Source organism: Chanodichthys erythropterus, chromosome 19, assembly GCF_024489055.1.
Source record: "Chanodichthys erythropterus isolate Z2021 chromosome 19, ASM2448905v1, whole genome shotgun sequence".
NCBI lineage: Eukaryota > Metazoa > Chordata > Actinopteri > Cypriniformes > Xenocyprididae > Chanodichthys > Chanodichthys erythropterus.
This window is the reverse complement of record NC_090239.1, coordinates 19,260,937-19,286,984: the sequence shown is the minus strand read 5'-3', so window position 1 is coordinate 19,286,984 and position 26,048 is coordinate 19,260,937. Positions and strand designations below refer to the sequence as shown.

At 36.4% G+C, this 26,048-nt stretch overlaps 1 protein-coding gene across 12 annotated transcripts in view; it reads right to left on the bottom strand.

Annotated features, from left to right (window-relative positions):
• Positions 1 to 26,048, bottom strand: part of snx29 (sorting nexin 29) — a 212,957-nt gene that overhangs the window by 146,556 nt on the left and 40,353 nt on the right. For all 12 annotated transcript variants that reach the window (XR_010892595.1, XR_010892593.1, XR_010892594.1 and 9 more), the window contains exon 15: positions 6,912 to 7,018. Coding sequence is in view for 9 of the 12 variants with exons in the window: in XM_067368585.1 (XP_067224686.1) it covers positions 6,912 to 7,018 (107 nt within the window). In the remaining 3 variants the exon portion in view is untranslated. The remainder of the gene's footprint in view (positions 1 to 6,911; positions 7,019 to 26,048) is intronic.

The following is a 26,048-nucleotide window of genomic DNA, read 5'->3' as shown; positions in this document are numbered from 1 at the left end:
TTAAATTTATCAAACAAGAGTCAAACAATAAGCACAGGTTATTACTGAAGATTGTTCTCATCTCTTGAATATTAAATTTCAGCTTTTACCATCAAAAAGACATTGTAGGCAACCTCAAGCAAGGAAAAATGTATATCAAATGTCATTTATGCCAACTGCCATTAGAATTTTAAATACTGGGATCTGAGTGTGAGGGGCGATTGTGCTACTTGTTGTCTTTTATGTGATGTGCGTGATGATATTGAATGTGTTTACTGTGGTGAAGCCAAAGACAAATTTCCACTTGTGGACAATAAAGTGACTAACTAAACTATACTATACTCAACATACTATAATATTCCTAAAGTGTTTCTCACTATATGGTCACTGTCATGACTCACATTTTGTCCCACATCCAGATGGTATAATGTGAGCAGGTGGTGCTATGAGGTGGGTCACAGCTATGAAGTACTTGAGACCAGTCTCCCCTGTGCACAAGGTGTCCTGATGGTCAGGTGGCCGCTACACAGACATAACACCTCCATGGCAAAGATCTCCCAGCCCAGTGTCCTACTGCACTCAGCATGACACCACCTTTAATTCCACCATCACAACAAGGACTCCACACACCATGAACACATTAATCTCTTTTAATTTGTATTTCAAATAAAAGACCCTCAGAGGCATGTCCACCCCTGTCTCACTCTGTCCATCCATGTGTCATATTTTCATTTTTAAAAAACTGAATGTACATCCAACACTACACTTTGTGTTTTCTTAGCCTGACATTAAATTACAGCAATTGTTTAATGCTGCTGTATGAGTGTTTCTAATACCGCAGCTGGGGGAGCGATGGCTAATTTGACATCCTTCTGTCTTCTGATCAATGTAATCAATCTCTCTATACTTTGTTCCTCTTTTGGAAAGTCACAAATACTATTGTGGTTTTTTTTCTTTTGATATTAGGACAAATGGGAATGCAAAAACTAAATTTGCTTTAGTTTCTGTTGACCATTATAGAAGTTTACCCAACTACACTCTTAAAAATAAGGTTCCAAAAGGGGCAGCGTTGCCAAGTCCATGGTTTTCCTGCGGAATTTGGTTTCTTTTAAATTGTTACCACGGGTTGAATTTTTTGTCCGCGGGATAAAAGGTGCTCTCCCCCCCAACCCATGCTTCGACCCAACTCCCAAAGGATATTTTTGATTGGCCATTGGGCTAGTTTTGTTGAGCAGACCTGGCATCCCTGGAAAGGGAGTTTTCACAGCAATGCCTTAGAACTGTATTTCCCAAACTTTTTAGAGGGGAGTACCCCCTGAAGGGATTACCATCCTTCTGTGTACCCCCTCTCTTCCACTTAGACTGCAGTCACACCTTTACCATTAAGGGACAATATTTGCCCCCTAAACTGATTTTCCAGTTCATATTTTTACCTTTATGAATAACTTTATAAAATAAATAATGTTTTAAATAAAAATGTTCAATAGAGAAATATGCAATGCAATTGTTGAGAACGACAGTAATTTAGTGCGATTTAAGGCAGCAGACTGCACGCAATCAATCATATGCATGCTGCTCATTTTTGACTGCAAACGACGAGGTAATTTGATTAAATGTACTGGATTTAAGGCATTTTGGCAGTTAGAAATACATGCTCTGTTTTAATATTACTTTAAGGTAGAATTAAATGAACTACTCAGCAATTTGTTCGCGTACCCCCTCGTCACTTCGCGTACCCCAGTTTGGGAACCACTGGCTTAGAAGAAACTTTCAATAAGCAGTTCTTAAAATTAAATTTATTTATTTATTTATTTATTTTTTAAATATAAAAAAAAAAAATCTCAATGAGCAGTGTATGATGACTTCTGCTTCTGGGAAATGTGAAAAGGGTCCATGCAAAGAAAAGGCCTACCAATAAGACAGCCATTTCTTGATCATTTTATCACTTCAGAATGGTACAATTGCTGTTTGGTTTTAGTATTCTCTGACTGAAAAAAAAAACAAAAAAAACGTAATATTATAATTTTTTAACTAATCACCTATAGCCCTAATGACAACCTGCTTAATGTGCCACACATGCTGTTCTAAAGCCATTAGTGAATGCTTCCAAAATAAAACCACCAACAAAACATGAGTTAGACGAGAATGAGATACTTAAAGAATGACAAAGTAAGAGAGCGAGCAAATGAAAACCAAGCGTATCTGCTTGAACTATGTGAGCCTGTGGAACAGTAAAGTGGATGAAGACTAGGGTCTGAATGTAACGCCTCAGACAGTCTGACATGACACTGGTTCAAATTCACACAGTCCTTTAAATCACACTAACTACCTGACTGGAGTCATTAGCCTGCCTGGAGTGGTGGAGCAGGTTGTAAAGATATTCCCCTACCACCACACTGACTACCAAAACAGAACAGTTTTTCAGACTTCAATTTTTTTTATAAACTTATATAGTTTGGCTTCGCTAGCCAGTTAGCTAAATTCTATTTCATACTTCTCCAACAAATGCCTACAAACACCAACAAACTTCTATGTAATCACACCAGCGAACATTTGTTGGTGTTTGTTGGCGTTTCTGTTATCAGTGTACAGCATTGTTTCATTACGGCTTTTATGTTGTGTACCCACATGCTTGTTCATGTTATAAATTAAACAATACCTTTACAAAAATGCTACTACTCAGTCATGTATTCAGCTACATTAAAGCTTTAATCAGAACACTATGGGGCAGCAGTAACATTTACAAGTGACAGCATGTCTAAACACTTTGACACAAATACAAACAAAAACACTTAACATTCATGAACGTCCATTAAAAGCCGTGCTTGCAAAGGTTCTGCTTGACCCTCTTCATCATTACTGCTATCTGGGTCTGATTTGGGCTCAAAATGATACGGCAATATTGATGCCATTATTTACATTTCCACCAAAGCAAAGACTGGACATTGACCGAAGCACATGCGACGTTTGCCCGTAATGGTAAGGGGCATGGCGTTTCCAGACAACGTGAATTGTGACAACGTATTCCGGACAGTGAATCACAATACACAGGGCCAGCTAACCAATCTCAGTCCATTGCATATTTCTGAGGGAGGGGCTTCATAGAACCAGGAACTTAACAGAGCATTTTTAGGAGAAGGGAAACGGCGGTGTAGAATAAAGGTAAAATATATGAAAAATACGCCTTTTTTTTTTTTTTGTTAAAGCATTAAGACATGAAAACTGTGCCCCATAAGCACAATGAAGCCTAGAAAAAAAACTGTGAACCACCCCTTTAAGAAGATTTCTTTGAATCCAGTACAGAACTGTGCCATCATAGTACTAAAGAATTCAACTACTTGTCACTTGTGTTGTTTATCTGTTTAACCAGATAAACAGAACAGTTTTTCAGACTTCAATTTTTTTTATAAACTTATATAGTTTGGCTTCGCTAGACAGAAGGGTGCAAATTAATCCTTTTAATTTGTCAGAGTTCACATCTTTTGGTACATTTTCGACCAAAGAATAGTGTCTTTCTTCACTTAGGTTTATTTCTACAAATTCCACTCAATGTTTGTACCATTGTCACAGCTGAGAAATATCCCCTTGATACTGAAGCTTAAATATCAATTTGATGTAATCACTCTCATTTTAGTAGGCTTATATAGGGCATAATTTAAAACTTACAGCAGAAGTCATCAAATAGCATCTAAAGAGCAAAAAGATTACTATTAAATGTATTTTTTTTATATATATTATGTATGTACTTTATTTTATAAATATTTTAGAAACACCCTTGCATGTGAATTTCCAAACTACTTCTTGCAGTATGTTTCATTCTTTTCCACAGTCCATCTGAGGTCACAGCACAGGAGCTCACAGCAAAACATGCAATCTAAACACTTTCTGTGCCTGAAGTCCCACAGGGCCATTAACTGGTGTGTGATAGTATTACTAGAGCTTCCAAGACAGAAGAAGAGTATTCCACAGTGATAATTTGAAAGAAGACTGGGAGAGGAAGTGTGTGGGTTACACACACAGAGAGAGAGAGAGAGAGAGAGAGAGAAAGAGAGAGAAAGAGAGAGAGAGAAGACAAGAGGCTCCTTTGGTGTTACTTCAGAAGAATGATGACATCTTCAAATCATCTGATGCATGATGTAAGTACACACTTACAGCGCTTCTGTCACAAGTGGAACATACCAGAACAGACTCAAATGAAAGCATGTGGTGGAACACCATAGAGAAATCAATAATTTAAACAGATTTATAGATGTACACGCAGGTCTTTATATCTATTTACGCAGTAACTCACAACTGTGTTGAGATGCCATTGCTCTTAGTTTGTGTAGCAGAAGAACTTTAAAAATATTCAATTAGCCACATAAATATGACACAAATGTAATAAAACTTCCATATGGTCCATATTCATTGCTGTTCTTGTGGAAACTGAAATAAATATGCTAAGTTAGTCACCACAGAAAAATTAAAACCAAAATTAAATAAAGCCTTCAGAGCTCTGTATGTAAATTTAAAAAATACAAGGCAGCAGCTCTCACACCCATGTTTGAAAAACCCAATTGAGAAGGACAGCTTTGCAAAAGGGCCCATAAATAAATGACATGCACAAAAGTACACACTACTGTAAATGCATACATAAATAAGTTAAAAGATACTCCCACCAAAATATAAGCATAATATGAAATTATTACAGCATAGACAGGGATTATTTTTCCTGCATTGAAAATATTCTGGCAGCTGCCAAAATGGATTTTTGTCCCACCAAAGATATATTTTTTGATCATTTATTGTGACAATAACTGCTGTTCTGCAATATCGTTCTGCACTCTGAAGAGCATCAAAGGTTTCTATTTACAATGGTTTTGCAACGTTGAGCTTTGTAGCCAATCACACATCTGTTGAGTGCATTAACGCAAAAGCCAATCAGATGTGTTTAAGTTAATCAGAATCTGCTCAGCACTGCACAAAACAACTGACTTTTTTGTTCAGCACGAGTTCTGCAAGCTAGCAAATCCTTGCATTATAACCAACAAAGTAGACAGCGTAGACAGCGTAGACAGCTTAATTGATTATAACAGGAGTTTTTGCAAGAGTGACACTTTGTGTACTAAGTGATGTAATTGACAGCTTCAATGATTATAATTGCAGCAATCTTTACCCGCTCTCTTCATATAGCTAATATATATTTTCATGCTGTTAATTACACTTTGCAAAGTTTCTGAATTGACAACTGTATTTGATCTGATTGACCATGATAACCATAGCAATGGACAGAACAAAACAATCGTGATACTGTATGTCAAATGATCTTTGCATGTAAGTCTTGAAGTGTAAATGCAAAACAACAGACCTGCCACCTTCCAAATCAGTCACTCAGTGACATTTTGCATATAAAGTTACAGATTTTTAAATATAAAATAGTTCTGTATGTTTGACAAGTCAATATGGCTCGTTGCACATTATACCAATACAAGATGTTTTTCAAATTAGTCACTTAAGTTTCAAAATGAGCCTCGACTGCATCTAAAGTAAGTAATGATGAATCTATACGTTTCACTTTTCACAGAAATCCCACAAACAATTCTACCAGAAATTGAAACCATTTTTAAAAGTCATCACTGACATTATCAGGACTCAACGCTAAGGATTTTTTAAACAGGCCAGTGGTTGAAATTTTTACCAAATTTCAGACAGCATTGCAATTTCACAATTCTCGATTCCAATTTTGATACCACAGCAAAAAACTTCTAGCCTTATTAATATAAATTTCATATATTATTAAAGACAAGTCAGTAATAACATAAGAACAAATAATCAAATGATGAGCAACAACACAAATAAATATAATAGAACAAATATAAAAATGAAATGCACAGTGCTTTTCAGGATTTTCAGATCGGTTTAACAGTAGTTTTCAGGAACAGAATTTGAATAAACTATAAATTAAATAAGGATTAATCCTTATTAAAAGTTACAAAAGTTATTCAGTCAAGAGCAGTGAGTGTTCTTTTTCCTTGTCCTTTGTTGCTTGACAGCAGCAGTTACATAGGCTACTGCTACAGACCTCATATAGCCCCGCCCTTTTTCAGCGCTGCACTCGTTGTCTTTTGACTTCCAGTTTGTATTTCCACAGCAATCTTACATACTGTATTTATGAATGAACTGTTCATTTTAAAATCTTCCCGTTCTACTGACATTTGTTAAGACATCTGCTTTAAACATTGCAATGCTCATGATTACTTTTGTTAACTTTAAAACAAGTTATTCTTTGACAGAGATGCCATAGAAATATACAGGGCTACCGCAAAAACGAAAGTTCAAAGACACAATTCTAAAGATGGCTGCGTGCACATTTCTCTGGCGCATAAAGTCTATAGGCTGCTGTCACAGATTGAATATAATCTTACACATGCGTCTTATTCCTCAACTGTTTATGTTCACTTAAGACATAACCGACTGTTTACGAGGATACTCTCCAAGACAGGCATTTTGACATAATTTTTGGGGAATTTGTCCGTTCAAGTGGCAGAAGATGTGAAAAAGAACTAAATTCAATATTTGTGTGCTGTCTGAGAAGAGGCTTTCAGGGCATGCGCTTCGGATGTGTGCGCACACACAAAACTTCTCACACAGCGGCGGGCTGAATTGAGTTCTCTTTCGTGTCTTCTTAAGCGTGAATTTTTACACTGGCAAGGCTTAAAAGCATGTGCAAATAATAAACTTTCCTGACGATAACATATGGTGACAAGTCAATGAACTGTCCTGAGCATCGTTCATGTTAGCCCCGGGCCATTGTGCAGTCCTTTTTGTCAAGCCCTGATTAGTGAACCCATTTGCTGAAATTTGAAGTGGTAAGAGTGGGTTTACATTACCTGATATTGAGGTTACAGCAGGAAAGGGCAAGTGTTGCATGCTAATGAAGCACCAGTACTCACCTCGATGAGTTTACGCTCATAGTTGGCAGCCAGTTCCTCTATATCAGCCACGGACCGGTTCTGGGGGGCTGGAGGGGGACCATCACAATTCCTTTGAATGGTCAATGCTGGGAATAAAATGTAACACACATTAAGAAGTGCAATCAAATGAAAATAATACAAAACAGTAATTAATAAATACATAAATACAGCCCAAACAATTAAAAGATGTAATTTTCTAAATTTATTAAGTACTTTTTCCCACCCCAGTTAAAATCATTTATATGATGACTTCCCAAAGAGTGTAAATGCTGTGACAATTTCAAAACAGTGTTTCAGTAATCGACTACCAACACAACCAATAGCATGCGTTTGGGGAGGGACTGACTGTTTATTGAACAATGGAAGGTGAGGGGCAGAAGTTGCCATATAAGATGTCTGGAAACAATTATTTTTGCAATCAGCAGTTTGGCGGCACTAGAGGTGGAGAAATTTCACACTTCAGCTCTATGGCAAGATAGAAAGATTCAGTAATTTCCTTTATATGATTATGTCTTGTAAAGGTTTGGGGAAAACAATAAAATCTGAGATGCTGGTTGTTCACACCAACAAACTTGGGTTCCTTCCAGTGCTGCGGAGCGGTAGCCTTTAAATCCAGTGTAATCTAGTTTCAGTGGAGTCGCCTGTGAAGGCTGAGATCCGTTGAGTTCATAAGCAGCAGAACAGAATCTTTCAACCAATTGAAAACTCAATTAAAATCTGCAACTTTTCACAACACAAATGTTGCTTGAGGCGCCACAGGACAGCAGAGACGAGGAAAGCAATAAGAACAAAAACGCAACCCCGGACCTGGCCGAGTTTCAACAGAACAGCTGTTAGACTCTCTCATTTCTTAATTCTCAAAGGATAAAAAAAAAAAAAATCTGGATATTTCCAGAGCAGAAACTAAATTAGATGCAAAAAGTTTTCTTTTGTGAAAAGCAAAAAGATGTTTGACCAATAGAAGATGTAAAAGTCACAAATTGACTGTCGCCGATGTTCTTAGTCGGGTCAGAAGCAATTTTGCATGCTAAAAGCCTAGTGTGACCATATCTTAACACCAAACGGCTGATAAAGGGTGGCTGGATCATCAGAATGGTGGAGATTCATTCTGACAAAGGCTCCAGAGGGTACGAATCTGCTGGGGGTAAAAAATTATAGAGATGAGGAGGTGGTGCTCAGCTGAAAAGTTTGTCATAAAGCTGTGAATAAGTCTATGGAGTACAAGTCAACAATCCTGAATATTATCAGCTCACCCGCACACAGCCGCCCGCCACTTCAGCACTGAGTCTTATCAGTGCTCTGCCAATAGTGTACGCATCCTACTAACTCACACACCACTATTGTCAGCAAGAGTGGACTGCACTGAAATTGCTGCCAATGTGCAGCTAAATCTTGATTTCAGTCCACCACAGTCATGTCTGAAACTATTAATAATAAATGCATTTATGTAGAATTGTTGTGTGTGAAGTTTATTACACCGTGGGAAACAGGCCATTTATACACGAGAGTTAAAGCTGTGTCAGAGAATTAAAAATAAGAGATCAGCATCAATCTAAAATGCTCTATGACCAAAGGCATATTAAAACGCGGATAAATCAACTCATCAATGTAGTGTAAGGCTCGTCACTTTCCATTGTCAATTGTGCTCATTCATGTTGCTTGTCCTCAATCTGGCGACCCACATAAGGAAGAGGGGTGGAAACCCACGCAGAGGGAGAACATGACTCAAACCAGGGACCTCCTTGCTGTGAGGCGACAGTGCTACCCACTGAGCCACTGTGCCACCCAAACATTTATTCTTTTTAATAATAAAAAAGAAAATAATAGCTTTAATTTGAGATTACAATGGGATATTTTATTTGTTACCGCTATTTTGATAATCTTATTCTCAATTAATGATCTAACCACAAGGCAGCAAGCGATCTACTGTCAATTACAGTTGACATTAGATGATGCTTGTTGGTGAGACTATTTCATGTGTACGAATTCATTTAAAGGGGTGCTATTTTGCCTTTTTCAACTTTAGTTAGTGTGTAAAATATTGCTGTTTGAACATAAAAAAGTTACCTAGCTTAAAATCCACTCCAAAGACAGAGATTCTCTTTAACATAAAACACTTTTCAAGAACTACAACAAATGGCTCGTTGTGACTACAACGTGCTTCTTCAGGATCTTGTTTGTGTCACTCATTTAAATAATCTCCACCCAACGAATAAGCAAAAAAAAAGGGGGACGAGGTCTGGTTGAGCTGCTCAATAAGTAGAATGTTGTTGCCATGTCTAAAAGAGGCTGTTAAACCGCTTTGTTTGGCCTTCCTACGGCAGAAAAACTTAGAAAACAGTGCTTAAAATGTATTTTTAACACCGTTCCTGTGTGCTGCACATTTTACGGAGGACAGCTTTCAGAAACGAATGGCTCGTTTCCACGGAGCGGTACGGTTCAGTACAGTACGGTAAACATTTTTTGACGTTTCCATTGTCAGAAGTTGTGAATGGTACCCTAATTCCGAACCGTACCACTTTTTTGGGACCCTTCCGTTGGGGTACCTAGCACAATAGTACCAACAGGTACCAAAAGGGTGGAGCTCACTCAAACAAAGCTGCTGTATGTCCTTCATTGTTGTTTACTCTCATTTTCCTCTTAATGCGAGATTGACTTCGATCACTACTTCCTGGCATAAATGTCTGAAAGACAGAGCAGTTCTCACTGTGTCAGGACAATCAGTTGTTAATGAATCACGACGTGTCAGTGTGTTTTATTATTTGTTGTTGTGTTTTCTATTAACAGTAAGTTTTATGTTGTTGTTACAATGTAATCAAAGGGAAAAAGCCATTTGCCTCCACTAGCCTGCTAGCTAACATTACCGTGTTGATGTAGTGTTTAGCTACAGGGCTCTCACTTTTGTAAGACTGTTCACCGATCCTTTGAAAATTACCACTCTGAAATGTCCTCTAAAATCCGTGCTTGCAAAGGTTCTCTTCTTGTTCGTAAACATTCTCAGGGTCTGAATCGGGCTCGAATTGGTATGGCAAGGGTTATGGTAAGGGGTATGACATTTCCTGAACACGCTTTAAGCGGTTCGCCAATAACAACAAACTGGGCCAGCTAACCAATCAGAGCACATTTCGTATTTCAGAAGGAGGGGCTTCATCGAAACTCAACAGACTGGAAAGAGAGGTGCAGCAATGTGATAAATATGAAAAATACTTTTTTGAACTTCATAAAAGGGCATAATAGAACATAACCCTTTAAGCTTTAAAAAATGATCATAAAAACGTAACATTTCTAAAATGTAATAACTGCTGATGAGATCTCTGTATGTATGTATTCTATGTGAAAGCAAAATTGATATTTAATTCTTATGCCAAACAGGAGGACATCTAATAGCGGTGGACCTCATTTCTGTTGCCTTCTTATTGATTAGGGCATGTTGTGAAAATTGATTTGTTTTGTGTATAAGAGAAGTTGTAATGTTGATTAAGACACATTTATTTAAGACTGTCTTTCTCTATTGAATTGTATTGCTTTTGTTGTTTTTTGTTTTATTCTATTACTGTAGCGCTTTGGATTTAAGAAAAGCGCAGTACAAATAAAATGTATTATTATTATTATTATTATTAATGCCCATAAAGATAAAATAACAACAAAAGCTCTCCAAATTAAAGAATAGATCATTTTGGTCTGAAGGTATCAGATATGTCTTCTTTAATCCCAATTCTGTCCAAAAGTTCTCAGAGAACTTGTATCTCGAGAAGCAAAGAGAGAAAAAAATAAGTGAGCATTTATGCTACTACGTATGTGAGTGAATGAACGTGGCTTTGACAGACATATGCAAAATTAGTCTGTTTACGTGCTGAAGGAAAAAAGAAAGAAAAAAAACGAAGAGTTAATGAGAGTGTTGATCAAAGTAATCTCCATCCATTTTCCCATCATGCAGCAGTCGCTTCCTGCGAGACAGCTTGAGATAACAACAGCGTATCATTCCATCAGCAAGCGATCTCTACTTAGTACAGGACGCAGTCAATTTGACGCCCAGACGTGAAATTGCATACCAAACACTCATTGCACCTTGTAGAGGGCAAACGCAGAGGTTTTCAAGAGCAAGTTTGCTTACAATCTTCTGAACCCCTCATTCTTCCATCATCATCTGACCTCAATCAGACTTGAGAAATTAGCCAACAACAGGATGTCTCAGAAGACAGAAAAAGAAGTCTCAAAATGTCTCATAAGACAGAAAAATCACAGACGTTCTGCTTCTCTCTTTGATGTAGGGACCTCAATAATGGGCAAATTCGTTCAGTGCACTTTATGTTTCAGTTAAAGGATTAGTTCACTTTCAAATAAAATTTTCCTGATAATTTACTCACCCCCATATCATCCAAGATGTTCATGTCTTTCTTTCTTCGGTCGAAAAGAAATTAAGGTTTTTGATGAAAACATTCCAGGATTATTCTCCTTATAGTGGACTTCAATGGACTCCAAACAGTTGAATGTTAAAATTACAGTTTCAGTGCAGCTTCAAAGGGCTTTAAACGATACCAGACGAGGAATAAGGGTTTTATCTAGCGAAACGATTGGTCATTTTCAGAAAAAAATGTAAATGTATATTTATATTATATAAACAAATGATTGCCTTGCACATGCTTCCACCAAAACCACAAGCCAGTTCAGTTTTTTCCATAAGTAGAATAAGGAAGGCGTAGGACATACAGCGTAAGCTTTTTGAAGAATACGAAAGTGCGGTTTTGGTGGAAAGTGAACTAATCCTTTAAGGTTCTGGGTTAATCTTTTTGTGCAATTTTGAAGTCATCATGGCTGTTACCATTTTTGAACCTTACTTCACTATTTTATGTCACAAAATACAAACATTGAGGCAATTTCTAAATATTAAATATAAAGGAAATTATCACTGACTGCTTTTCTCCTTGTTTGTCCTTCTGAACAAGAATATGTTGTGCAAGTTTTTCCTATTTTGTTTAAAGGTCATATTTTTTCATATAGCACTTCGGAAGCTACAAAAGATACTTGCATGTTTCCCAGAAGACAAAAAAAGGAAAATTTATTCTGTTCATCCAATTCAAAAAGTTTCCATTCCCGGATCTTAATGCATCATGTTTCCTTCTGGAGCATCAGTGAATGTTTGAACCTTTTTTAATAGTCGTGTTTCAATTGTCCTCAGTGTGAAAAGATGGATCTCAAAATCATACAGTCACTGCTGGAAAGGGTTCAAATATGCAAAAGATGCTGGAAAATCAATTTTTCTGAAGAAGAGAGCTCAGTTTAACTTTTCAGTACAAACAAGGGACACATGAACAACCATCACAAAACAAACAGTCATGGATCATCCAGGTAACCACACACAGTATTAAGAATCAAGGGTATGTAAACTTATGAACGGGGTCATTTTTATAAATTCAGCTTCTTTTTTGTCTTGTGGACTTTATGTAAACATCTGTTATGTGAAGTAGTTTATCCGGGACAGTACTAAATAAAAAAATAACATGCAATTTTCATGATCCTTCTTATTTTGTTAAAATGATAAACATTTTTGCAGATTCTACAAGGGGTATGTAAACTTTTGAGCTCAACTGTATTTTAAAATGTAAATATAAAAATATTTTTTTGCTGAATAATAGTATGAATTTTAAAATAAAATAAAAAAATCTCACGGAATCTATACATTTATAATCTTTTGTGCATGTATTCATGGATATAAATCATTTATATCCAACATCAACAACTTTAGAATTACATTTTAATGTAAGAAACTGAAAGATTACTGAGTAACATAGTAATGTTATGCCCTGTATTGGATCATAAGGAGATGGAAAGCAGCCAGTGTTTGATCAAGGAATCCCTTTTTTTAGCACTACGGTTAAAATAACCAGGCCTGATTTAGCTTATAATCTGCCAATGGCTTCCTTGTAAGAATCCAGATGGTTTCTGGATCAGTAATAGAAAATATGCAAACAACCTTATTTCTGATAAAAAATAAAAATTTTTAAAAACAAACTGATGTATTTACAAATTGAGAAAGATTGATCATTTGCATAAACATGACCATTTATATATCTCTGAATAAGCATGTGTAATGGAGTAGATCAACAGAACAAGTTTCATTTTTGCTATTCTGAAGCATAGAGCCCTCTATATCTTCCAAAACATTAGGGAAAAGACTTGATAATATCACCCTTGATTTCCCACTTCACTTCAGATAAACTTGTACAGTTCTTTAGAATAAATTTAAGAGTACACTCGTCTGTGTGTGTTAGAAATAAAATTCCTCAATACTCACATTAAGATCAAAGCTATTAGCTTAAGAAACTTGACCTGATAACGTCATCTGCACTGAAAGCATGGAACCAGCCTTGTTGTGGCTCATTAATCATGAAATTCTGAAAACATTATAGGCTAGAAGCCATAATGAGGATTCAAATCATCCTCCCCTACACTTCAACAGCCCTCATAAAAGCCTTGAATGACATTTTCATTGATGGCCAGTTATTAGAGTTGGCACAAACGTTGTATAGCCTCTAAAGAAGTCTCGAGGTAGACAGTGTGTCCCTTAACAGGTGCTTTTGGGTTATTTAGCTCATCCTATGTTGCTTAAGTGAGAGGGGTGGTGGGGATGCTTGTTTTTATTAGCGGAAAGCTACTTTATCGGACACTCAACAATCTAGTTCCAGTCAGTATAATTGACTGCCATTTCTAAAAGTCAATCTAATTGCTTTTTTGTTATTATGTTAATAGTCCTGACAGCGGTAAAGGGAAATCCCCCTCCCCATGAGAGAGACCAGAGCCTACAGACGATTAATTTGCCTCTTCGCCATAATTAAATGCACTGCGGCTGATAAACTTGCAGATGACTAATGACAAATGTTAAAGTAGGTCAAATCAATTATTTCAACATCCAGCCACTAAAAAACAATGGAAAAAAGCATCATTCACGCAGTCTCATGAGGCAACATAGGCAAGCTCTTCAATGTGGTGGGGGAGTCCTTTTGCGTCTGAATACTAATCATGGCATCGTGCCTGGACAGTTTTTTTTAGTTCAAGTCTGTCAGCCCCAAGGACTGATGACAAAACGAGAAAGTAAGACGATGCTTTCAATCTTGTAGGAGTCAATCCCTTCATGGTTCAGTAGTAATACAACAGGGGTTCCCAAACTCTTTTGCCAGTCAAACCAATAAAGGATCAGATGTAAAATTATTACTTGGAAAATATTTGCAGGACTCTTCCCTGGTCAAACTGAGCAATCGATGGAGAAGGGACTTGGTTAGAGTGGTGACCAAGAAGCTGATGATCACTGTGGTTGAGCTCTATGATCATACAATATATGGAGATGGGAGAAACTTACAGAAGGACAAACATCACTGCAACACTCCACTTATCTGAGTTTTTTATTTTTAATAAATCTGCAAAGTTGTCACAAATCTGTCGTTTGCTTTGTCATTATGGTGTATGGAGTGTAGATTGATGTGAAAAAAAAAATACATACAAATATGAATACTTTCGTAAGTCACTGGCTGCATCCGAAAACTGAAAAATGCAGTCTTCAGAGGATGCATTCCAAGGTAGGAACGCATCAAGGCACGTCCAAATACAAAGTTAGCTTCACTTCCTGTCTCATGAGATGTCTTCATCGGATTGATTTTTGAAGGCAGCATAGATGTATCCTTCACTGCCTTTGATATCCCGCAATCCTGTGCTTTCCACTCTGTGACAGTTGAGTTAAAATTTAGAGATGGCGTCTAAAACGTCTAAAAGTTGCAGTTGGTGGTAAGTTTGTGTGTTAATGTACATTTTTGACCATTGTTTTCCACTTTTGATGTCATTTCTAGTGAGAAATTACGATTGTAGTACTTAAATATTTGCTTAGTTATCACCAAAACTTACCTATTTAGCTGTAAATCTTTAAACTTTTAAGGAAGTCTGTCTGAAATCAGTTTCGTGAGGTGCCTTTGTGCACAAACGCCGCCTGCAGAGTCATTGCCTGATAGGGCAGCGAGGCAACAAGTCAGCTGCCTACGTTTTCGGATGCAGCCACTGTATACACTATATGGACAAGTATTGGGACACACCTCTTAATTATTGAATTTCAGGTGTTTCATTCAGACCCATTGCCACAGGTGTGTAAAATCACTTGACCTAGTGATGCAGTCTGCATTTACAAACATTTGTGGAAAAAAATGTGTTGTTCTGGTGAATTCAAGAGTGGTACTGTAATAGGATGTCACCTTTGCAATAAGTCAGAAATTTCATCCCTGCAAGATAGTCCACGGTCAACTGTAAGTGATTTTATTGGAAAGTGGAAGCATTTAGGAGCAACAGCAGCAACTTAGCCACAAAGCGGTAGACCACATAAAAAAAAAAAAAAATTAAAAAAAAAATCAAGATATAAACTCCAAGCATATTTCTTTTTTCCTCTCAATAACTACTTTTTTATTGAAGAACATACAGAGAATTTTGAATATTCTGAATCTAGAATCTTGAATATTCTGGAATCACAAAATGAATCATGATTAATTAAGTTAAAATATATTAATATAATATTATATTAACTTAAAACATATCAGCATTCCCAGTTTCTTTTAATAAAAAAGTTTGAAAACGAGCAATGCTGTCAAAATGACAGCAGAAATACCAGAGGAAATATCTTTGTCAATATGGGGGAACTATGTATATTGTGTTGGAAAATGGGGGGCTTTCAAGTCACAAAGTTTGAGAACTGCTGCATTACACAAATAATTGAAGCTCTAAAAAAAATAAAATGAAGAGAAATCATTTGATGAGTATATTAATGACTTCCTTTAATCATTCAGTGATGGCAAGTTAAAGGCAAGGGGGTGTACAATAAGTGCTGATATCCCCATCTGTTTATAAAAAGACAGGAGGTTGGGTGTTTGCAGCGTGGCCGCCTGCAAAAGTCCTCTCCTGCCCCCTGCTACTATTCTTTTCAAATAGCTGATAAGAGAGAGCCTTTCATTTCATATCAAATAAGATGTGCTCTGTTCCTGATAGAGAGAGAATTAAAAACCAAGCGGCGGGAGGGCAAAAAAGAAGACTCGCCGTCTCTGCATGCTATTAGCAAGTGTAATTTAGACATTTCCTATTTTGAGGTTTGGGATAGAGTGCAGAGGGGCCCAGTGCTAGTCTGATGCTATCACGCTCTATTATGAGAGCTAGCTGTCTGACACCGGGTACGATAGTCTCCTCACACTCCCAGCATTCATCAGCAGGGACAGAAAGTACGTTCCTCTGCAGGGAACCGAAATGAATCCTGCTGGAGAGGCCATCAGTGCACCACCTCTGACCAACAGTAATATCCGATGAGCAGAGGACAGCTACACCTCAGCCCCCAGAGGATTCAGAGGCGGCTAGCAACTGGTTATGAGATACAAACTAATCACAACTCGCATATATCCAGTTCAGTTGTTCACATTAGACACAGCGCCATCTAAAAGAATTTACAACGTGAGCTAATCCATCACTGCTCAGATTAAACAAATCAGTGCAGTTTATCAAAGAGAGTGGGGTAGGTTGTGTCAGCCCATTAAACTAAAATAATAAAAATAATAAAAAATTAAATAAATACATACATACATATACTGGTGTTCAAAAGTTTGTGGACTCTTATGTTCACCAAGCCTGCATTTATTTCATCAAAAATACAGTAAAAACAGTTATATTGTGAAACAGCATTACAATTTATAATAATTATTTAATATTTGAATATATTTTATGTAATGCATTCCTTAAAGGGTTAGTTCACCCAAAAATTTAATTTCTGTCATTAATTACTCAGTCTCATGTCGTTCCAAACCCGTAAGACCTTCACTCATCTTCGGAACACAAATTAAGATATTTTTGATGAAATCCGAGCGCTTTTTTTATCCCCCATAGAAAGCAACGTAATTACTACATTTAAGGTCCAGAAAAGTAGCATAGGAGACTGACAGGGGAGAGAAAAGATTGTTGAATAAAGTTGTTATTTTTGTTTTGTTTTTGCACACAAGAAATATTCTCGTCAATTCATAACATTAAGGATGAACCACTGTAGTCACGTTGACTATTTTAACCATGTTTTCAACTACCTTTCTGGACGTCAAAAGGTGCAATGACGTTGCTGCCTATGTGTGGATCAGATACCCTCGGATTTTATCAAAAATATCTTAATTAGTGTTCTTACAGGTGTGGAACGACATGAGGGTGAGTACTTTATGACAGACATTTCATTTTTGGGTGAAATAACCCTTTAAGCTGATATTTTCAGCACCCATTACTTCTTCTATGTCACATGACTTCAGTTTCAGTATCATTCTAATATGCTGATTTGGTGCTCAAGAAACATTTCTTAATACTATTGATGTATTGATGTCGTTGCTGTGTTTCTTTTTGGGGAAACAGTTTTTTCCAGGATTCTTTGATAAATAAGAGAGTTCAAAAGAACAGCATTTATTTGAGATATAAATATCTTTACTTTGACTTTTGATCTATTTAATGCATCCTTGCTAAATAAAAAAAAATGAAAACAAACAAACATAACTTACTGACCCTGAATGTGGTAGTATAAAGTATTTCAAATGGATAATAAAATATTAGGGGTGTGATGAGACGGGTATCTTACGAGACGAGACAAGACAAGACTCGAGATTGAGTTCACGAGACGAGACAAGATTTTTACACACTATTTTTAAGAAATCCTCAATGGCGAAATACATGACTAGAAAAAATATTCTGCAGGTGTATTTGAAATGTTTTAACTAATCATCTTGTACTATCTTGTACTTGTACTTAACTAATCAATGAATGTCTTTTACTGCATATGATAATTCATACTCAGAAAGTGACAACAATACTCAAGTACTGTAAAAGGTTTTGCCACAAACTCAACTGACTGACTTCTCTTCTGTATGATTTCAGTCTCTTCAGATCTTACTGTACATGATTTATGAGCTTCTACAACTTTTGACATCCTAACTGAACTCCTTTCCACAAACTGATCATAGAAATAAAGACAGTATAAATAAAAATGGTAACACTTTACAATAAGGTCTCATTTATTAACATTAATTAACCAACATCAACTAACAATGAGCAATATATTTGCTACAGTATTTATTAATCTTTGTTTATGTTAGTTGATAAAAAATAGTCATTCATTGTTAGTTCATGATAGTTCACAGTGCATTAACTAATGTTAACAAATGAAACCTTACTGTTTGTGCTTAATAAGATTAAGAGAAAACTGTTATTCATTTTTACGATAACACTTTACAATAAGTGCAACCATAATCGCACTCTCTCAATATTCAAAGTGCAAATAAGACCAAATTTTTCTTTGATACAGAGCTAAGAGATGGTTACAACAACTACACTGCCCAGCCTAAAACAGCTTTCATATTGAGAGATATTTGCATTCATCAGGGAGCCGCTTTCAAAATGCGGGTATTGAAATCGTGTTTGAATACGCACGCGCGTTTACTTTCACTTTCACGATCGCGCGTAACTCTGAAAACATGGAGCAGCGGCGTCCGTTATCCAACTGAATTAAATGTTTTTTATTTAAATACAAAGCAAAACGACAGTGAAGGCGTAATGTAAACAAAGCGGTGGCATATTCTGTCCTAATCATCCTCCAAACACTCTGTCATGGCAATATCACGAGACTACTTTTCGTCTCGACGAGAAATCTCATCACATTTTAGTCTCGCGAGATCTCGTGACATGAGATCTCATCACACCCCTATAAAATATATAATACATAAATTCTGGCAAGAACAACAACAAACAAACAATACCCATGAATTATTAAATAAAACATTGTTCTCCAGAATGGTACCTTATTGGGCAAAATGTGCCAGAAGCTGTGCCAGTGGCTCAACTAACAGTGAGAGGGAGCTTTGCCTCCAAATGCAAGTACCACCATTACATTTTGAAGTGGGGGAAACATTTCTTCAAAGAATCAGAGGGAGCTCTGACAAAAATAAGCCCATTGTTCCAAGAAAATAAATCAAGGAATTTTTTTCCCCCTTCCAAAAAAAGTTATATACTGAAGAAGCTCCTTCAACCTCAAAGTTTGGGGAACTGCGAGGAGCAAGCAGCAACATTTGATATTTCCCAGCAGCATTGACGGTTGATACTGTATGTGGAATAATAATGTGCTTGTTCATACAGTCCACTTTTTTACTTTTTTTTTAACACAAATGTAAAATTATGGGTCTATGAAAAAAAAGAATGAAAAACCAAAATGTTAAAAATTTCTTAATAGATATTTTAAGAAAATGCAAATATGCAGCAAAGTAAAAGACTCTATAATGGCATTACTAACACATTATTGAAAAGATTATTGCATAAATAACTCATTATGTTATGACGGTTATGTCATTATGTTTTTAATTTTTATTTGAATAATAAATCATTCACATATTCCATAATGGCTCAATATGACACCGCTTAGACAAGGCAAGTTGTGTCACTGGACCACTATTTTAAAATAATATTTCTATGGTCTTGCATTATAGATTTTCATCATCAGACAGTTTTATCTCTATCCCCCGTTTCCCTTAATGATAGTACAAGAGTACTTTTTAAATAAATATCCCACTCTCCCCTGTTTAGTGGGCAATTTCATAAACATAGTAATAAAATACCATTAAAAGAAGTGCTGTAATTACCGAATGACTGGTGTCTCCCCTGGAGCTAATGACAGTCAGCGTGTAAATTACAGTGACCAACCAATCAAGGACAGAATTTACAAGAAGTATTTCTCCTTTCCAACAGCCATCATATACAATGCTGTGGGCATTCTCATCTTGAGCAACCTGAACTACCTGAACCTGAACATACCAGCATATTAAAAATGACACCTTCACTAACCGAATCTGGTCTCAAATACTCGCTGCAAAATCAATCACCTCACATCTAATTTCCAAGCAACTTGCAATTTAAATTTCACAATTATGTTCAATCAAAGGTGTCATGTAGTTATTATTTTCCCCAGCCTTAGTTAGAATATTAATGTAACTAATAAAAACAAAACATGTCAAATTAAAATTCCCTTGTCTTGTCAGCGAATTATTTTCCTATTGTTGAAAAATAATGAAGGAATGAGTCAGAGAACACTTTCCACTATCCATTAAAAACATTTCCTGACAGCAGATGGCAGAGTGAGTTTCCATCTTTAAATCATTACCAATATAGGACCGCAAGGTTACCGCAAAGAAACCCCTGTGAAAGATGCTATTCTGTGCAATTTCACTGAGAATCACTCTCTCCCTGTGGGCAGATTAGAGTCCATCCACACTAGGATGAGCAGGAAATGCATAGCTGCTCATTCCTCAGAGCATCTTTATGTAATAAATATCCATATGCTGAGGCCCTCAGCACTGAACTGGCTAAGACAAAATGTATGGCAGTAGAAATAACGAGGCCTGTGATATTATGACTTCATATATCATGTGCACATTTCTGATGTCGCTGCAGATTAATGTCTACAACACAAAACAATTAAAGGGATATTTCACCCTGAAAATTACAATTCTGTCATTATTTGTTTCATTACTACAATTTTGTAAGCTGTATTAAAAAAAGTCACGACTGTAACTGATTCTGACAGCCGATTATTTAGAACGATATCTGCCGATACCAAAACCGATATTTGATTTTCTTAAAAGCTGCCCTAGAATTAAAAATTTAATTTATCTTGGCATAGTCAAATAACAAGAGTTCAGTACATGGAAATGACATACAGTGAGTCTCAAACTCCATTGTTTCCTCCTTCTTGTATAAATCTCATTTGTTTAAAAGACCTCCGAAGAACAGGCAAACCTCAACATAACACCGACTGTTACGTAACAGTCAGGGTGTACGCCCCCAATATTTGCATATGCCAGCCCATGATCGAGGCATTACACATGGGCAGAACATCTGGATGTGAACAGCTGAATCATCAGACTAGGTAAGCAAGCAAGGAAAACAGCGAAAAATGGCAGATGGAGCAATAATAACTGATATGATCCATGATAACATGATATTTTTAGTGATATTTGTAAACTGTCTTTCTAAATGTTTCGTTAGCATGTTGCTAATGTACTGTTAAATGTGGTTAAAGTTACCATTGTTTCTTACTGTATTCACAGAGACAAGAGCCTTCGCTATTTTCTTTATTAAATACTTGCAGACTGTATAATTCATAAACACAACTTCATTCTTTATAAATCTCTTCAACAGTGTAGCATTAGCTGTTAGCCACGGAGCATAGCCTCAAACTCATTCAGAATCAATGTAAACAATATAAAAGTATACAATACTCACATAATCCGACGCATGCATGCAGTATGCATGACGAACATTTTGTAAAGATCCATTTTGAGAGTTATATTAGCTGTGTAAACTTTGTTTATGCACTGTTTAAGGCAAGCGCAAGCTCCAGGGGCGGAGAGCGCAATTTAAAGGGACTGCAACCTGAATCGGCGCATTTCTAATTATGCAACAAAATAGGCAGTTAAAAAAATTTATTTAAAAAAATCTATGGGGTATTTTGAGCTGAAACTTCACAGACACATTCAGGGGACACCTTACACTTATATTACATCTTGTAAAAAAAACATTCAATGGCAACTTTAAGGAAATAAATCTCTCCCAACTAATGCTGTAAACTATACAGGGAACCCTCGCATTTTATACATTACTATAACATTAGATATTGAAATAAACAACAGAGCCCAAACTATTATATTCAGCTGCTATTAATTTTTAGATACAATAATTACACTCAAATAAAAACTGAAGTGTAAACTCAGTTGCACATAAATTTAGCACATAAATTTGTCTTAGTGACAAATTTATTCAAACATACATATATAATTAACAGTAAATAAGTTCCTCTCTAAGTGTTTTTATAGCTAACTAACAAACTGAACATTGGATAACTTCCCTGAACGTTAAAGGATTAGTTCACTTTCAAATAAACTTTTCCTGAAAGTTTATTCTACTTACGGAAAAAAACGGAACTGGCGCCGCATTCGTTCCGTAAGTTGAATAGGGAAGGCGTAGGACATACAGCGTAAGCTTTTTGAAGAATACGGAAAGCGGAAGCACGTGCAAGGCAATCATTTGTGTTTTGTGTTTATAAAGCATATACAGTTGTATGTTTTTTTTTTTTTTAAATGACCGATCATTTCGCTAGATAAGACCTCTTCTAGTATCGTTTAAAGCCCTTTGAAGCTGCACTGAAACTGTAATTTTGACCTTCAACCGTTTGGAGGCCATTGAAGTCCACTATTAAGAGAATAATCCTGGAATGTTTTCATCAAAAACCTTAATTTCTTTTCGACTGAAGAAAGAAAGACATGAACATCTTGGATGACATGGGGGTGAGTAAATTATCAGGAAAAGTTTATTTGAAAGTAAACTAATCCTTTAAGTGACATTGTTCACAAGCTATTTTTTCCACATTTTTCCATGGCTGAGACACTGATTGAGCGATTACATGAGACATGATCAATTTCAGTAAGTTGTACTGTGTCATTCCAAATATCTTTTGATGTACATGCATGTTTTTCGTGTTATCACTTGTATTAAAAAGGAAGCGATGACTCTCACTCCGCACTGCTGCTTGAACTGAGGTGCTAAAGTGATCTATCACATCACATTAATTGTTTGAATTATGATAAAATGGATAGAATTTGAAAGCTGATATAAATATAAATATACATCAATAATAGGGGTGTGACTATTATTTTAAAATGTTATGAGATTTCTCGTCAAGGTGAAAAGCAGTCTCGTGATATTGCCATGACGGAACGTGAGGGTGAAATTAGGATAGAATATGCCACCGCTACATTTACATTATGCCTTCACTGTTGTTTTGCTTTTCATGAAAATAAAACCCAAGTCGTGCTCAGCACTGCCACTGACTATTCACAAGTACATGCAAAAGTGAAAGTAAAACGTGAACGCGCATTCAAAAGTGATTTCAATACCCCACATTTTGAAAACGGCTCCCTGATGCATGCAGATATCTCCCAATATGAAAGCTATCTTAGGATGGGCAGTGCAGTTGTAACCATCTCTTAGCTCTGTATCATGCTTGAAGAAAAATTTGGTCTCTATTTGCACTTTGAATATTGAGTACTTTGACTATGGTTGCACTTATTGTTTGCACTTAATACAACTAAGACAAAACTGTAATTTTTATTTTTATTTGTAACTTTTTATTTCTATGATCAATTTGTGGAATGGAGTTTAGTTTGGAGGTCTAAAGTTGTAGAAGCTCATACATAATTCATGTACAGTTCTAATGTCTGAAGAGACTCATATGAGATCATGCAGGAGAGAAGCCAGTCAGCTGACTAATTCATACTCAGAAAGTAGAACTGAAATGAAATTCGTTAGTTAAAACATTTCAAATGCACCTGCAGACTTTTTCTAGTCATGCATTGAGGATTTCTTAAAAATACTGTGTAAAAATCTTGTCTCATCTCGTTCTCGTGAGCTAACCATCTAGTCACACAACTAATAAATAATAAATAAATAAGTATTGAGTTTGCACGAACATAAGGCCTTCTCATGAAGCAAGTTGAAAAATCAAACAAATATAAAAACCCTAACAAAACAAAAAAGAAGAATCATCAGACTTTGCTGATGAAGGACATCAGACTTTGCTAAGAAGCTGTTCAAGGCTAAGGAAGGACATTCTCTTGCAGGAAATTGAGGCAATCTCCTCCCCTGGCATTCATGCAAATACACAAATAAGCTGTAACATGCATATCCGATTTAATCAGCCAGGCACCTAATTACTGTTCAGATTAAACTGCCATTAGATATTAAGTCACCAGTGGCAAAGTGTTAATAAGATTGAGCATTGTGATGCAAACTTTAGATCGCTGTTCCCTCGCAGTCATATGGCACGTATTTCTGATAAACCTGTCTAACATGAGCCCGGTGTGATTAGTCATCTAAAATTCTCCTCAGCACAACGAGATGAGTCTGAACCAAACTGACCTCAAGCAATTCAATACACAAGCTGTCCTACATGTTCATCTGATTTGGCAGCCCATGAATATTTTCCCTTGAAAACTCATTATAGTTCAAAAATTAGCACACGGAGAAGAGTACAAACCAGAAATAATACAGTCATATTTGAAAAGCCTGTAGGTCTAATGATGCTGGAACAATTCCTTTTCTCTATAATAGTGATGGCAGCTGCTGTTTGAGACGTTTATGAGACGAGCTCAGCTGGAGCAAACAGATGGTCCAATAGTTCCTGGTTTTGGCTTAATTTATATCAGATGTCACATTGATGAACTCAGAGATGCAAGGAATAATGTAAATCAGCTCAAACAGTTTCCTGGATGAAAGAAAGGAGAAAAACACTTTACCTTCTCGCATCTATTGTGGTACTCTGCATAAAAGATTTCCACTTGTCAGCAGAAAGCAAGCACTAAAATCCTGAAATGCTTAGAGATCATGGGGTCAGCTGCATCAAAATGTGCATGAAAAAACCATGTCAAAATGTCTGTTTGCATAATTAATGCACAGACACCATTATGCAACCTAAAATATGAGGGTAAGGGTAATACTTCGCGTTATGGACAAGGCCAAAGGGAAATCACTCTTAAAAGGGGTACTACTTCACCGCTGACAAAATGGACTTACAATAAAACTTTGCAGTCGGACGAAGGGGGGAAAAAATGAAATCAGTGCTGCCTGACTAGAGAAAACAAAGAAAAGGCTGTCATCTTCCCTTTTGCCAAATAGATAGGAAAACTTCAACACCCATAATGCACTAGGCATGCTGCCATGCAAAGCCACTCCCATCAGTCTGCTATGGACATGCTTTACCAGAGTCAAATATCACCTTGCTTTAGTAGAAAATACTTCTTAGCAAACTTTTAGTTATAATGGTGTCAACTTGTATTCTTCCCAGGTGCAAGATTTCAAAAAGTAAACGTTTAGCACGAGTGAGTTACTTTCGGTTTCCAGTGAAGGATCCAATGCATTTGGCTGCAAAGAATTGTAAAAAGAACACTGCAACGGACAATCTGAAAAACCTCCATGTTTGCAGTCAACATTGCAAACAGGATGACTACGAACACAGTGTTTTATGCCTTTTTACCATTATTCTGTTTAAAGAGTATACAAAATAGGATACAATTTTCAGTGATAAACCGAATAACTGTTTCGTTAATAACCCTCTGTTGATCGGACTGTCTGTGGTGATACAAAAATGTGGAAGTATAATCTGTAGTTACACGAAAGCCCTGGAGCTGTCAAAAGTCCAGAATTTTGCTGACAATTAAAGTGAATTTGTAAATGAGAAAATGTTGTTCATTAGCATATTAGCATACCGTCACTGTAACAATACAAAGCGGGTTGAAAATCAGTGAAGTTACACTTTAAACGAGTTTTCATTGAAACACTGCAAACTATTATCTTAAAAAAGCACACAGGACCAAATAAAATCTTGAAAGGTTAACCTAAGCATTGTCATAACTAAACCCTAGACAAAATGGTCTCATTATAGGTCACAAGAACACAAAAATGTTGCACAATTTTAGCCTAATCAGTCATCACAAATCACTAAATTTGGATTTCTCTAACCCCAGAAGGACATTAAAGATAACATTAAGTTGAACAAAAGTGTAAAAACAGTTTTTTGTAGTTTCAAACATTATTAATTTGCATAATTGACCCTTCGCAAAGACCCGCCCCCCTTAGTTTCTGTTGCTTTGCCAAACAAAGTGAAAAATACATCACGGAGCAAAGAGGACACTGACAACACGTTAACAGACAAGACATAGCAGGTTTCTTATGATATTAAACAAAGTCCCAGCTTTCAATCTGTGTAATTTCTAATAAATTCAAAATAAAAACTGTTTTGTGGCTCTTAATGTGTCGTGACAGATCACTGTAACTCCTCAGCTCAAGCGGCTCGTGAACCAATCATCTCTTCCAACTAGTTAATTTATAGCATCAAATAAACATGAATGAACATGAGAAGGAATGTTTTTTCAAACGCGGAAAGACATCAGTACACACCATTTTTCAAGTTCAATTCCACTGAGGTTAATCTTCTAACTCCTGACTGCTTTGTTGGACAAAAGGGTGGAT